We start from the raw sequence: 15,540 nt of genomic DNA, 5'->3' as shown, positions 1-15,540 counted from the left end.
GAATGCATGGATAAAGGAAATTAAGAAGTGAACGTTAGACAAAAAGGTAGTCGGATAGATAGTTAAATATTTATACATAGAAGACCTTTTAAAGATATTCCATGTTTATTTCCAAGTGCCATGGAAAAAGTATCTATCGATGAGTAACAACTATGAAACTGTAAGAATGACACCGTAGCTTTACAGTGGAATAAAAAAAGAGAGAGGGAGAGAGTAAGATTTTAGTCTGTAATAACATTCAATGAGAGAATGGGAATAATTAAAGAGAAGTTTGCATAAGGTCTTTTACCCTACTCTCTGTGTTTGTTATTTTTGTATTATATAATGTGTTCTCAAGTGACATGTAAGGATGTTCATGAGAGAATAAATACTGTGACTCTAAATGGCATGTAAGGATGCTCATAGAAGAATAAATAATTTCACTCTTAATGGCATGTAAGGATGGTCATAAGAGAAAGAAAAACTTTTTATAATATCACGAGCATGCTATTGCAAAACTTATGTATTTAAAGTATGCATATGTAATTCATTATGATAGAGTACGTTTTGATATTTAAGTAATGTATAGAGAAATAATAATGCTTAATTAATAAGTTATTTGTATTATATATGTTATGGATTGATCGACAAGATATAGGTTAAATGCATATTTGTTGGCTCCATATAGTAGATAAGGAGGTTATGCGGTAAGTGGTGAAAGACATGAAGACTCAACACCCCGAGTGTTGGTAAGTTAAATTTCGAGGACGAAATTTCTTTTAAGGAGGGTAGAATGTAATATCCAGATTTAAAATAGTATTTAATTTTTTTTCTCTCCTTGGGATATTAATTGTGTGAGGATAATTATCTTATATATTTGTGTTGTTAGTGAGTTGAGATTGTTGCTTAGATTATTGTACCAATTTTCTAGAGAGAGTTAAAGTTATATTAACTACGAAAGTAAAATATTATGGTATTTTTACAATGGTAGGTAATCATTTAATTAAAGCCCAATATGAAAATTTATTAGGGTTTTATAAATTATTTAGTGGATTTTAATTAATGGTATAAGTGATATTAAATAACATTATTATAGAATTAATGTTAAAAATTCGTAGGTTTGGATAAATTCGCAGGATTAAAAACTGTTTTACTAAAACGATCATATCTGAAGTTCTAGAACTCCGATTGAGGTGATTCCAGTGGCGTTCGAAAGATAATTTAAAGATCTATAAATTTTGTAGAAATAACTATATCAGAATTCGTAATTTTTCTAGGTCAAAACTAAGCCCCTAAAGTTACGAGATTGAGAGCTTACAATTTAAATTTAAAAGTTAGATATTTGTTTATTTAATAATTTATCATATTATTATTGTTATTATGTTAATATTATTATTATTCATAAAATTAAAGCTAATAAGAGTCAGAATAGTATAGGTTTCATTAACCCTAAAATTATATCGTTCTATTCTTCCCACCTATCTGAGCAAGACTAACTCTAAAAATTTTCAAGTCATCTTTCCATTACATCCTTAGCCAAATCTATACCACTCTTCACTCTCATCTTTGATCACCATCATCTTATGTCTATCGATCCAAGTAGCTTGATGTATTTGAGGTAAGAAACTCTACATTTACTTATTTATTGATCACAATAGGAGAATTTTCGTAGGTCTCCTTTTCTTATTTTTCAGAATGAAACATGTCTCAGTAAAACTGTCATATCTCTTTAAATACTCATCTGATTCTCGCAATCTTGGTGTCTATAGAAAGCTTATTAAATTTCCTATAATTCTTATGAAGAAAGGTTTTACTGAATCGAAATTTATCTATGTCAAAAATTAGTATTTTTACGCTATTTGTTGTAAATCGTTTTTCATATTTTCTACATAAGTTGTTTCAGTAAAATCCGAATATCTCTCTGAATAATGATCCGATTCTAGCGATCTTGGTACTGTTGAAGAGATAATTCAATTTTCCAAATGTTTTATGAAGAAACCATTCACTAATTATTGATTATTCTAAGTCAAAATTATTGTTTTATTGCTGTAGTTCGAAATCCATTTGTTTCAGGATTTCTAGAAAACTGTTTCGGTATAATATCTATATCTCTTACGTTATAACTCCGATTTTAAAGATTTTAGTGTCATTAGAAAGGGAATTTGATTTTCTAAAACTTTTATGAAGAGAGTATTCTCTGATTTGGAATATTTCAGTATCAAAACTTTGTATTTCCGATGTCTCCTGTGATTCGTTACTCCATATTCCTTCTTAGAAATAGTTTCAGTAAAACTATCATAACTCCCTCAGTTTTAATCCATTTTTAATGATCTATATATCGTTGGAAAGATAATTGAATTTCCTATAATTTTTATGAAGGAAACTTTTACTGAATTCGTGTAGTTATTGGTCAAAAATAGTATTCTTTCTGCTGTACTGTAAGAGTGTGAATTTTAATGTTAGGGCCTTGACCCATGTGTTATTATAGGTAATAGTGACGAGATAACAAGTTTAAGCAGCGGGATTTGAGGTAAGGAAATTAGATAGTTTTGTATGTGTTTATCTACATAAATTTAAATTCTTTATGTATTGAAATATGACTTATGATTTGTTTTTATGAATATGTATATGGTACTGAGAATGTGTGGTATGGACACAATATGAGTTTGTGAATTGATACATAGATTATGGTTGTGTGACTTGTATATGTTGTATGTTGTATGTTGTATGTTGTGTATTGTATGTTGTATGGTGTATGGTTTATGTTGTATGTTATATGTTGTATGCTAACGTCTCAGGTAAAGTGAGGGACCATGGTGGGGTATGATACGGGATAAGGCCGTTGAATGTAGAGATACCCTACCCTACATTTTACTGAGTCGTGTATGAGATTGTTATGGTGGGTATGATACAGTGATGTTACTGTTGAATATAGAGATACCCTATCCTATAACAATGGTAGGGCTGCATAGGCCCATGTTATTATATGGGCAGATTAGGCCAGGATACTGTAGGGTCAGGCTAGGCCCGGGTTATGTAAGTAATGGCTATGATATGCCAATGTTGTGATAATGACATTATTATTTATAGTATTGATATGATTATGTTATGAGTATGATACTGGAGTTATGATCTCTGTATATGTGTACGGTGTGAACAAATAGTATAGACTTGTATGATAAAGGTTTCCATATGTACAGTTATTTGGTTATAGTTATAAAAGAGTATGTATGATATTGCTAAAACTTAATAAATACATTAATGGTATGTGTGATATTATATGGTATTGTTTGATAAGCATTTCCTTACTGAGCTTTTAGCTCACCCCCCTTACTTTCCCCCTACAGGTATTAGACAGGGAAGTATGAATAGTGAGCAGGGTCAGTTCTGGTACGTATACTGTGAGCGGCTACGGGCGGACAAACGATCTAGAACGCCGGTGGTGCCTTAGTTTTATTTTAAACAGTTGATAAATCTAACACAGTGGAAATGCATTATTTAAAATTATTTACTTACTGTATCTTGTTTTACAAATGAAGGATCCTTCTCTGTTGCATTTTGATTTTTTTTAAAATCCACTGTTGTATTTAAATTATTTTTTTTATCTTTTCAAATTATGCATGAAAATAGTATTTTTGTAAAATAAGGCAAAATATCGGGGCGTTACAGTAACTCTCATATAGTTCACTTTTCTTATCTCATAATATGAGATGATTATCTCTTATAATCCAATAAAAGATGTAACTTCTCAAAAGCCATCTTTTATTATCTCATAAAGTGAGATGTTCACCACCAAATTGAAAAAGAATTTAAAATATTCTTTATTCACAAAATAGATGATAATAATTCTCACAATAATAATAAACACTATTTTATTACTATCAATATTATTATCGTTCTATGTAACTCATATATTAAGATAATATGTATGTTACTAATCAACATCTCATATGTAACATACACATAATATCAATATTAAATTCACAATATATATGTTACACATCTTATATATATAACATATATACTATAATATACATATATATATCATATACACATAATATATACATTAATTATACAACTATATATGTTACATACCTCACACATATATAACATATATATACACTTTAATATACATGCATGATATATATTATATACACATATATACATATATTATATATGCATGTCTCACATAAATACATAGAAGTAATTATTTCTACATATTTAATCTCACTAATATATATTATATCACATGCTCTACATATATGTAATATATATTACTCGTACATACATATTATATATTATATATCTCACATATATACATATAATAACATGATATAAAATTCAAATATCATATTATATACTACTATATATATTAATATGATATAATCACATGATCACATATATATATATCATATATATATATATTATATATTACTATCATATAAAATGGTAAATCACATAATATTCACCATCATGCTCACCCATGAATGGCTTTCACATAAAATCTCTTATCCTTGTATTCTCACAATCTTGATTTATCACCTCTTCCATTGAAAAGGGATAAGCTTTTGATTGTTAGAGATTTTATAACAATGGAAGAAAATCAAAATATTACAACTCTATTGTAATACAATACAAGGACCAACAAAGAGATTAAATAAATGTTACAACAACATAATATACAATATATATATACACTATATATATTATATATAAGAAATATAGAAGAAGATAAGAACACATGCAATATAAAATATGTATATATATAAACACTCACTCACAACCTTGAGTGTAGATTAGTGGGGATCACCATGACTTGAACAAGGTATTACACCTTTGTCCAAAAGCTTATTTCCCCCTATCTCTAAGCACTAAGGGAACTCTCTAGGAAATAGCTTTGAGAATTATCAAGCCTTTAGGGTTTTCTAGCAAAGTGCTTTCTTGATAGAAAACTTCATCTCTCTCAAATGAGCACATTAGACTCCTTTATATAGTGTTTAGGTGATCACACTTAGAATTCAAACTCACCATCTCATTTTTCTCATATAATGAGCATTAATATAGTTTGTAACAACTATATTTCAAACCATTTGAATTCTATCATCAAATTGTGTAACATCTCTTTTATTACACAATATTATGATCAACCAAAAGAAGTTACAAAAGCAATTAACTTTGTAACTCTTCTCCATGTTATAAAGTGTAGGTTACAATTTTAGGTTAAATAAATTATATGTTACACAATTTATTTACCAAACACCTAATACATATTATTCACATAATAATATATATTACTACATTTTAATCTACACTTATTATATTATAAAATAATATAACATAATGTTATAAAACGTAAGTGGTTTAAATTTTAAAATATTACATTGTTATTCGTACAACAATATTAAGTTCCACATATATATATATATCTTAATCTTAGTGTAAATTACACGAGTTTTTATACAAAAGAAAAAAATATATTTTATAAGTAAAATTAAAAATTAATAAATAAATAAAAAATAATACAGAAAAAATAGTACTATAAGTCTAACCTCTTTGATTATCATTTTTTTTCATATTTTTTTAACTTTTTTATTTTTAATTTTTCACACAAAATAATTTTTCAAAAAAAAAAAAAACAAACAAACAAACAAACCCAAATTTTTGTAAATTTTGAAAGAAAATCATAAAATGAAAATTTCCCTTTAATTTAATAACTATTAAACAAATTCCTAATCACCTTATAATGCATCAATCTCATAATAGTGTTAACAATAATATAGAGAAAAAGCTAAAACAACTACTTTATCAATTGGCCTAAGAAAATCACAATGAGTAAAAAAAATAATAACAATAAAGAAGCAAGCAATAGCAATAGTAGTATTTCCTTTATATTTTTAAATGGAGGAAGCAATCGATGCTATCATGCTATTGGATTTTGTCTTGGATTTGTTTACTTTTCCGACACTTGAACCTTTTTCTTTTCCTAATTTGTCAACATTCCATTGGATATTCCTTTATTTTTATAATTTATTTATGAGTATAAAGCTACAATTAAATTAGATGACCAAGTCCAAAAGGGTAAAAAATATTAACGTTTTTATTAGTTGGAGTTTTGAATTGAAGTGTAAATATAACACTTTAGAAACTATCCAAAAGAAACTGATTAAGCAAGAGACATAAAAGTCTTTGGTAAGAAACATGGGCAGGAAAAGCTTTATCTTTTCTCTTGGAAAGTTCTTGCCAAATGGCATTCAAAGTGATACGACTACGACTTGTTCCCACTTTTCGTTGTCCTCACCTATATTGCATATATGAGGTAAATTCCATTGGAAGCTAGTGTGTACTACTATACCTATTTATATTTTACAGAAATATCATAAATCCCAACGGTACAATTCATATGTAATAATTTCCCCTTTCTTAATCTCTATGCCAATTATCTCAAATTATAATTATCATCATTAGATAGTACATTAGCCAATCAATTAGTAGATAATAATGATGATTATGCTAGCAGAACCAATTCAGCAATTGATTAGTATCTACAAATTGAGATTATAAGTAGTGATTATCACCCAAAACCTTTTTAATCTTTATTATATAAATGCACAAACTGGAAACTAAATAATCAATTCTGACAAACGAAAAGAGATAATAATAATGATAATAATAATAATAATAAAAGCTTTTAATGATACACACATCTCAACTCTCAATAATAGTAGTACAAGTATATAACCATATATTACATAATTGACTTACCAAGTTGTGAACTATTTATATTCATACATAAAACGAGGCTTGATCACATGTGCGCTTAATTCTATAGCTACTCTAATATATTAATATTAATGCTTAGCTTTAAAGTAGTGCTTAAATCTAGGTATTAACTAGGTAGCTAATTATAATTAGTATTTCATCACGACTTTACTTATTGTAGTTTTTAATAATGAAAATCATCATGACTTACGAAGAAGGTGATTATGAAAGAGAAACAAATTAATATATTACTCATTGTGTACTGAATCAATTAATTATGTTACAATTTATATAAATTATATGACTGTGACAATAATTAATTATATTGTTAGCAAAAGCAATCCCAAAAAAACTAAGCCGTAAATATAAAATAAATTAAAAAGTCTATTTTATATAATAAATATAGAAAAAAAACAGAGCAATTAAGGTAATAATTAATTACTCCACAGTACTAGACCTTCAATGGCGTCATTCGGAATCAAACTTTCGGTAGCTAAAATCTGATCAGAAAATTCCCCATAGAATTCATTTCCCTGCAATGGCAGCTCTAATCCCAAGGAAGGATATTCAAATACCCAACCATCATCGACCGAGTCACCAAACATCATGAATTGGCTCCCCGATTCCGAAGAATCAAACGTCGTAGTACTACTAGTACTTGTAATCCCTTCTATATTAGGCAACTCAACGATTTCGCCCAACTCATCAGATTCCGATTCAGTCGAGGAAGACGAAGTCGATGTCGACGCCGACGCGGACATCGTGGTGGAGACGGGATTCAGTTCAAGTGTCACCATAGCGGCGGCTTCAGCAGCGGCGGCTTGAATATCTCTCGGCGCTAAGGAAGCCGGACGAGGCAGTGAATCGTGAAGTTCGGGAAAATTGAGAAAAGCAGAGTTTCCTTTAATGGCGAGAGTAGCGACGTCGTGAGCTCGCGCGGCCATTTCGGGAGTGGAGAAGGTGCCGAGCCAGATTCGAGATTTCTTGCGGGGCTCTCGGATTTCCGAAACCCATTTTCCCCAACTCCGCATTCGAACACCGCGGTAGACTGGGTGTTTGGTACAGTCCCCCGACTCACGAACCCTCGCACTACTACTACTGCTGCTACTACTACTCGAATTCTTCTTCTTTATCTTCTTGGACTCAGTATTAAGCATTAATAATGAACCAGAAGAAGAGAGAGATGAAGACGATGATGAAGAAGAAGTAGAAGAGGAAGAAATGCTTGTACTGGTCTCAGAAGATTCTGGAAATTTTGAATTAAACGACATTATTGATGACAATCATAAAGATAGAGAGACTGGTACTTCAGTGTATATATATATATATATGTTTGAGTAGTACTAATGAGAGAGAATAGTATTGCAATGTGTGTGTAGAGAAAGAGAGAGAGAGAGAAGAGTAGTGATGAGGAGAGAGGTGTAGAGTAATGAAGGGGGGTTTTTGTAGAGATAAATGGTGTGCGCGCTCCTCTCTATAGTGACTCTTAACCTACCTAATTTAGATTTTTCACCCTGATATATACATACTAACGATGTTACATAAATATATATAATTTTTTATTTTGAAAAAAAATATTACATAAATACATTTAGATGATACAAATAATAGTTACTTTAAATATTCATATTTTCAGCATTTAATAGATAATATTTTCGCATTGATTATTATCAATGAAATCTTCATTATTATTTATTTGTGTAAAAAGAAATATCATCATATATAATAAAATAATTTAGGGGTTGTGACTTTTTTTGTGATGATGTAGCTGGTATCCTTGTTTAAGGGAAATGGTAAATTAATAATTAATTAATTAGTGAATGGAAAGAGAAGGTTGGAGGTGGGAGTGGGACCTATAAAGAGGAATGGAATGGGTCATAAAAGAGGTCCCACAGGCCATATTGTGCACCAGCAGCTAACGTTGCAATAAATAAATTTAATTTAATTGAATAAAATGATATATATTTGTTGTTGTGGTTGAAGTGAAGGCCTAAATGGTCCACGTCTCTCCCTCATTTTGTCCGTTTAAGTTCACTGCTTTTTGTCCGTTGTTTTGTTTAAACTAATTCCCACTCTTTAATTATAATACTCTTCATTTTTATATTATTATTTAATTAATTAATTACTAATCCTTACCGTTTACACTCACAAACTCAACGATCTCAATATAAACAATAAGAAAAAAGAGTAAACTTTTTGACATCATTACGTAAAATGATAACATATATATGTATATATATTAGTTCAATAAATATAAACTTTTCATTGCTTGAAATGGTAAACAAGCCTGACAAAGAAAGTGGTAATCGATATGCTTGTTTTTTTTTTTATTTGATTAGCTTCATATAAAATATTCTGAATTTGGAAATCAATCAAGTGTCAATAGAAGTATATATATTATGTGATATCAACTTATTTTTTTTTTTCGATAATTAATAGATTGTATTATTGTTATAATTGAGATGATCACAACATTTGACAATAAGATGGAGAAATTTCTACCAATCTAAATAAGTTTAGCCAATACATAGTCGATTCCTAAACATTGTCACCATCATGAAAAAGGAAATGTTTTGAAAATTTTGATGATATAAATAAATATAAAAGAGAAAAAAACACCAAAATTTGACAAATTTTATTTTTTAATTGGAAAATTTACACCTATTACTAACTCTTTTCCAAACATAACATTTATACTTCCATAAATAAATTTTTACATTTATATTTTTCCTATTTAAATTTTCTTTTATGTTTTAATTATTAAAACTTCAAAAAAAAAAATTATTTTTTCTCTTCTTTATATATTTTTGAGTCATAGTTAGTTGCTGATTTTTTTTCAACTCTCTCTCTCTCTCTCTCTCTCTCTCTCTCTTTGTTCTCTCTCTCTTTGTTACTTTTTTTTTTCTCAAACTAATTTCTTTTTATCTTTGTATATATATATATATTTTCTTTGAATGCAAATTTGAATTTTTTAACAATATTAACCTCTCTCTTAAAAAAAATTAAGAGTAGTGACTACGATATTTTTCTATCTTTTACACAATTAATAAAAATAGTATATTTTTAGTTTATTCAGAGTTAATTTATGAATGATTTGAATATTTTGACAAACTGATATCTTGTTATTTTTCTATTGATTTATTTTTGTTATTTTATTATTTTATAATTATTTTTATGTTATTGTTTATGTGTTCAATGGTTGTTTTATAGTTATTTTTATATTTTTTTTTGTACAAATGTTATTTAGTTTATGTGCATTTTTTATCTTGTATATTTTCAGTTTTATTCTAAACAATGTTTTTATTGTATATATGTGTATTTATTTTGTTATTTTTATATGCTATTTTTCAGTTTATAATTGTCTTTTAACTATCACTAACTTAAAAAGGAAAAGATAAAAAAATTAAGAGAATAAAGTTGTAATAACAAAGTCCATGAAAAAAAAATAATGTAATAGTACAAAAAATAAATTATATTTTGTCAAAACTAAGTAAAAGAATGGTAATACAAAAATATATTAACTATTGAGAAGTTGATATTATTTTGCTTATTGCAATTAGGTCAATATTTTGATATTTTTCTATTGCTTTGTAGTTATATTTTGTTGTTTTATAGTTGTTTTTATATTGTTCGCTAAGTTGTTCTAAGGTTATTTTTTAGTTATTTTACTGAAACACGATATGTTTTATAATTTTAAAACTTTAAACACAATATATTTATAAAGTTGGTACAGTAAAAATGTAAAAAATTCTATATCATACTATTTTTGTAAACTTTTCTCCATTTTACAATATTTTTATAAGTTTCTCTTTTAAATTTTCGCTTAATTTAAAGAGAAGAAAATTTAAAAGACAAATATTACCCTTAAGTAGCACATTCTTAGTTGAGAAAATTACATTGTATATCCAATTTACTTTATTTATTTTAATATTTACCTTTTGTTTCTATATTATTTAGATATTGGCCACTTTTATAGGTGATGCCTCTATTATACCCATTTTATCCCTTATACTAATATAAATTATGTGTTAAATTTAAGTGGAGAGTAAGAGTATATTTGACAACTCTCTTATAAAAGTGTGTATATTTTAATAAAATAAAATATGAAAATATTTTTTATTAATAAATACAAAAAGAAAAAATATTCCTCAAACTTAGCCATTCTTAGTTATAGTAAATTAGAATAATAAAAGCTAAAATAAAAGGAATTAATATTACAAGAAATAGTAAAGTGACATTAATAAAGAAACTTTTATTTAGTACATTAATATAAGTTAACATTGAGCGATATTACATTTGATATTTTTCGTTTACCTTTCAAAAAAAAAACATTGTATATGGACCAAACAAAACATTGTATATATTTTTTTCCCAGAATTATTTGATATCAACTAAATAGAATATTGACGAAAGTCACGAAACGAAGAAAGACAGCTATATTTGCTAGGACTAGGAGTACATATTCTTTATAAATGGATACAATATTTTTTCTGCTTGGGAATAAATTGATACAATATATAAATTTATATTTATATTTCTATATATATATTGACAAAATGAAAAATAATTCCTTATTAAATTGGTTCAGAGCACGAGGACATAAAGAAGCTAATACAGATTCCAGGCAAAGAACAACCTAGAGATATTTAAGGGGCCCAGACTAATATGGTGAGATTTTGTGAAATTAATTGAATAATTTACGCACTTATAGATTGATGATGAAAGATGTACGTACGACCCATCATTTAACTATAAATAATATAAAATAATAATTCATCAAAAAAATAAATAATAATAAATAAATAAAAGAAAGAAAGAAAGAAAGAGAGAGAGACTTGCATCTTGCTAGTGGGTTTATATATGATTCACTAACAATCACATTCAGCATATTCAGATTGATCTGCACCAACCAGAAAAAAGGGGAAGCAAAAAAAACACACATTGTGATATATATTAGTTGTATAAATAAATAATGGTAAAGGAAAAATATAAAATATATGGACATGTTTTTAGTTAGTCTTTTTTAAAATATATTTGTATTATTGCATTGGTTAAGAATATATCATCATTGTAGAAGATGTAACGATAGTTTTCACTTACTAATAATAGGGGCACTATTTCCTTAAAATAAAAATTAAAATAAAAAATAGAAAGCACACCAATTGAGACTTTTTAAAAATCATAGAGATTTAGGTCTCGTACCTAGCTATGTTAATCGATTGCATTATTCCAAATCGTCTAAATTTTCCATGCATGTCTTTCAGTTTCACAATTGAAACATTTTTCTTATTCATTTTGCTCTAACCTAGAATTTTCGCAAGAAGTGAAAAGCCACAGTTATTAGTTAATAATTATAGTACCATTATAATAATAATACAGGTCAGAAATAAAATAATTGTGTTTTTGATTTTTTTTTGTTTTTTTTCGTAAGGAAAAGTACAAGTAACTATAAATTATTGCTTGGATTATTTTTTTAAGTCACGTGGAAATTTTTTATCAAACACTGGGCTGGCGCCCAACCAAACCCGCGTGACTGTGTGATCGATATATATGTATTTCTTAATAAATCACATGGTCATTAAATTTAATTATAAGCGAGTATTCTGTAATTATGATTTATGCATGGCAATTGTTGTCTAAGAAGGTATCTTTTTTCATAATCACATTTATCAGAAAAATAAAATAATAACCTAGTTTATTTACACTAATGTATACATTATATAATTTTATTACAATAAATGTACATAATAATTTATTTTCATATAATCATACATTTTATCTGAAGAAAATTATTTTTAATTTATTATACAATATATAAATGGTAAGTATTTGATTATTTAATTTATTATTACTCATTATTTTTGTTATTGAATGATAATATATTAATAATTATTTTATATTTTTATATAATTTTAAAAATCAACTATTATTACAAATATTAAAAGTTTGTACTTAGATTAAATCACTATTTAATTCTTCCCTATAAAACTATTTTTCAAATACATACTATATCAAATTTTAAACATTTATGTTTATAAAAATTATAATAAGAAGATTAGTTTTTTTTTATTATTATTTATTTACAAGTGTTTTTTTTTTATTTGTATTTTTTTTATTATTATTTGTGTTATAAATGTATGCAAATTTTTTTGTTTATATTTTGTTGATATATTATCACATTTTTATTTATTGTAAAATATATGATTCTCAATATTGATTTTTTTCATAAATAATTTTGTGTTCATTAGGTAAATTATATGCATATACAAATATCTATAATTTATATTTTATTTTTCCTAATTAAATAATGTTTGAAGTTTATAAAGTTATGTTTGTTTATTTATTTTTTGATGTAAGAATTGTTTTTTAATAGATAAATTCGTTCACTAACTCATTAGAAAATAATCAACATATAGAAACAATAGAAAAAAAAATATATTTATTTTAGTATAGTATAAATATTAGCTATGTCTATTTTTATGTTTACAATTATAATAAACATACCAATAATATAAAATATTTTGTATGTATATATGTGTTTATTTTATGTTCTATTAATTAAACATATTAATTTAATAAACAAAATAATAATATTCACATAGGTTTATTATATCACTCTATGTGTGTCATGTTTATTTTTTAGTAATTTTTAAAAAAATAAATAATACACATAAAAAAAACTGTTTATCTTTTTTTTTTTTGTGTCCTGTTTATTTTTTTTATTAAATAATATTTTGAGTTTATAAAGTTATGTTTGTTTATTTATTTTTTGATGTAAGAATTGTATTTCAATAGAAAATTCGTTCACTAACTCATTAGAAAATAATGAATGTATAGAAACAATAGAAAGAAAATATATATCTATTTTAGTATAGTATAAATTGGCTATGTCTATTTTTATATTTAGAATTATAATAAACATACTAATAATATAAAATACTTTATATATATGTTTATTTTGTTTTCTATTTATTAAACATACTAATTTAATAAACAAAATAATAATATTCACATATGTTTATTATATGATTCTATGTGTGTCATGTTTATTTTTAGTAATTTTAAACATTGATTTATATTTATATACATTAATGTTTATAATTTTTATATTGTATTTTATTGAAAAAAAAAAAACTTATTGAATTATAATAATTGTAACGCCCCGATTTCCCGAGACGTCACACTAGCTAGTCCGTTTAAAACCATTTAAGATAAAGACAATAAAAGACTTCTTTAATGAAAAATAACTAAGCATGAGATCTCATTATTTTTAAAACAAAACATTTATTTATTCATAACCTTAAAATATAAAGCTTTACAAAAACTATTTGAATCATAATCTTAAATGAAATATTTTTAAACCAAAACATCGTGACAATCCCCTAACATGTAATCCACGCCTCGAGCTCGCCACCCTCACTATATAGTTTTGCCTTTACCTGCACACAGAGTACCCGTGAGCTAACGCCCAGTAAGAAGAGCTATGTAGGACATAACCCCCCAACCAGATAACATAGTCATAAGTATAACAATATCACAACATCAAATCAATTCATACCATACTTGCATACATATACCAACATATCATATCACATACTATTCTCAAATACAATATAACATCACATCACAATGTAATCTTAATGCATGTTATACTCACACACATAACACATAGTATCTTATCGCACATTGTCCTCACATACGATAATCTACTCCCACTCATGTTGATCAGACATGAAGTGTAACTTTCCCTGCCTTGTACTGTTCTCACACTCGGCATCCAATAAGGCAATCCCTTATCACAAGTTGTACTCACCCATGATAGGATAACCTACAAGTAAACCCATACAAGCAGCCAAAAATATATCCTGCAGTGCTATGCTCACACCAGCAGCAGAAAACCTATCCTATAAGTGCTATCCTCACACAAACAGTCAAAAGCCTTATCACTATCACACACTAATAACATTAGCATAAAATAACAATCTACCATAGAATAAAACATGTAAATACAAACCCATAATACAGTTGTATGTTTCAACATACACCCTGTGCACAGATGTCCACTCTTCTTACCTCAGTTGTTAAGAACACCTTCTTGCTACTCCAAGCACCTCAATAAATTTTCTTGTTGAGGACAAGATCCTTAAATCCCACTGCTTAAGACTTGTTATCTCGTCACTACTACCTATAACAACACATGGTTCAAGGCCCTAACATTAAAATTCGTACTCTTACAGTACAGCAGAAAGATCACTATTTTTGACCAACAAATATGCTAATTCAGTGAAAGTTGTCTTCATAAAAATTATAGAAAATTTCATTATCTTTCCAATGATATAAAGATCATTAAAAATGGATTAAAACTGAGGGAGTTATGATTGTTTTACTGAAACTATTTCTGAGAAAGAATATGGAGTAACGAATTACACAACTTAGCAAAAATACAAACTTTTGACATTGAATGGTTCAGAACTAGAAGATAACATCTTCATCAAAGTTTTAGGAAATTAAATTCCATTTCCAATGATACCAAAATCTTTGAAATTGGAATTATATTAAAAGAGATATTATAATTTTACCAAAACAGTTTTGCAAGAACAAGATTCAAGAAACGAATCACATGATATTGAATAAAACTAACTTTTTGACATAGTATGACTTCGAATTAACAAAAAGTTTCTTCATAAAACTTATGGCAAATCGAATAAGATTTCCAACGATATAAAAATCTCTAAAAACGGATCAATATCAAGAGAGATATCATCACTTTACTGAAACTTGTTTTTCTGAAAACGAAAAAAT

General features: G+C 26.7%; 1 protein-coding gene across 1 annotated transcript; it reads right to left on the bottom strand.

Moving 5' to 3' along the window:
- Nucleotides 1-7,001: 7,001 nt before the first annotated feature.
- Nucleotides 7,002-8,237, bottom strand: LOC115704199 (dehydration-responsive element-binding protein 3). Its single transcript, XM_030631415.2, has one exon. The coding sequence runs from the start codon at nucleotides 8,007-8,009 to the stop codon at nucleotides 7,173-7,175; it is 837 nt and encodes a 278-aa protein (XP_030487275.2). The 5' UTR covers nucleotides 8,010-8,237; the 3' UTR covers nucleotides 7,002-7,172.
- Nucleotides 8,238-15,540: the final 7,303 nt, after the last annotated feature.

The sequence above is a fragment of the Cannabis sativa genome, chromosome 1 (genome assembly GCF_029168945.1).
Source record: "Cannabis sativa cultivar Pink pepper isolate KNU-18-1 chromosome 1, ASM2916894v1, whole genome shotgun sequence".
NCBI classification, from domain to species: Eukaryota; Viridiplantae; Streptophyta; class Magnoliopsida; order Rosales; family Cannabaceae; genus Cannabis; species Cannabis sativa.
The sequence above is the reverse complement of the archived record's forward strand: the minus strand, read 5'-3'. Positions and strand labels throughout refer to the sequence as shown.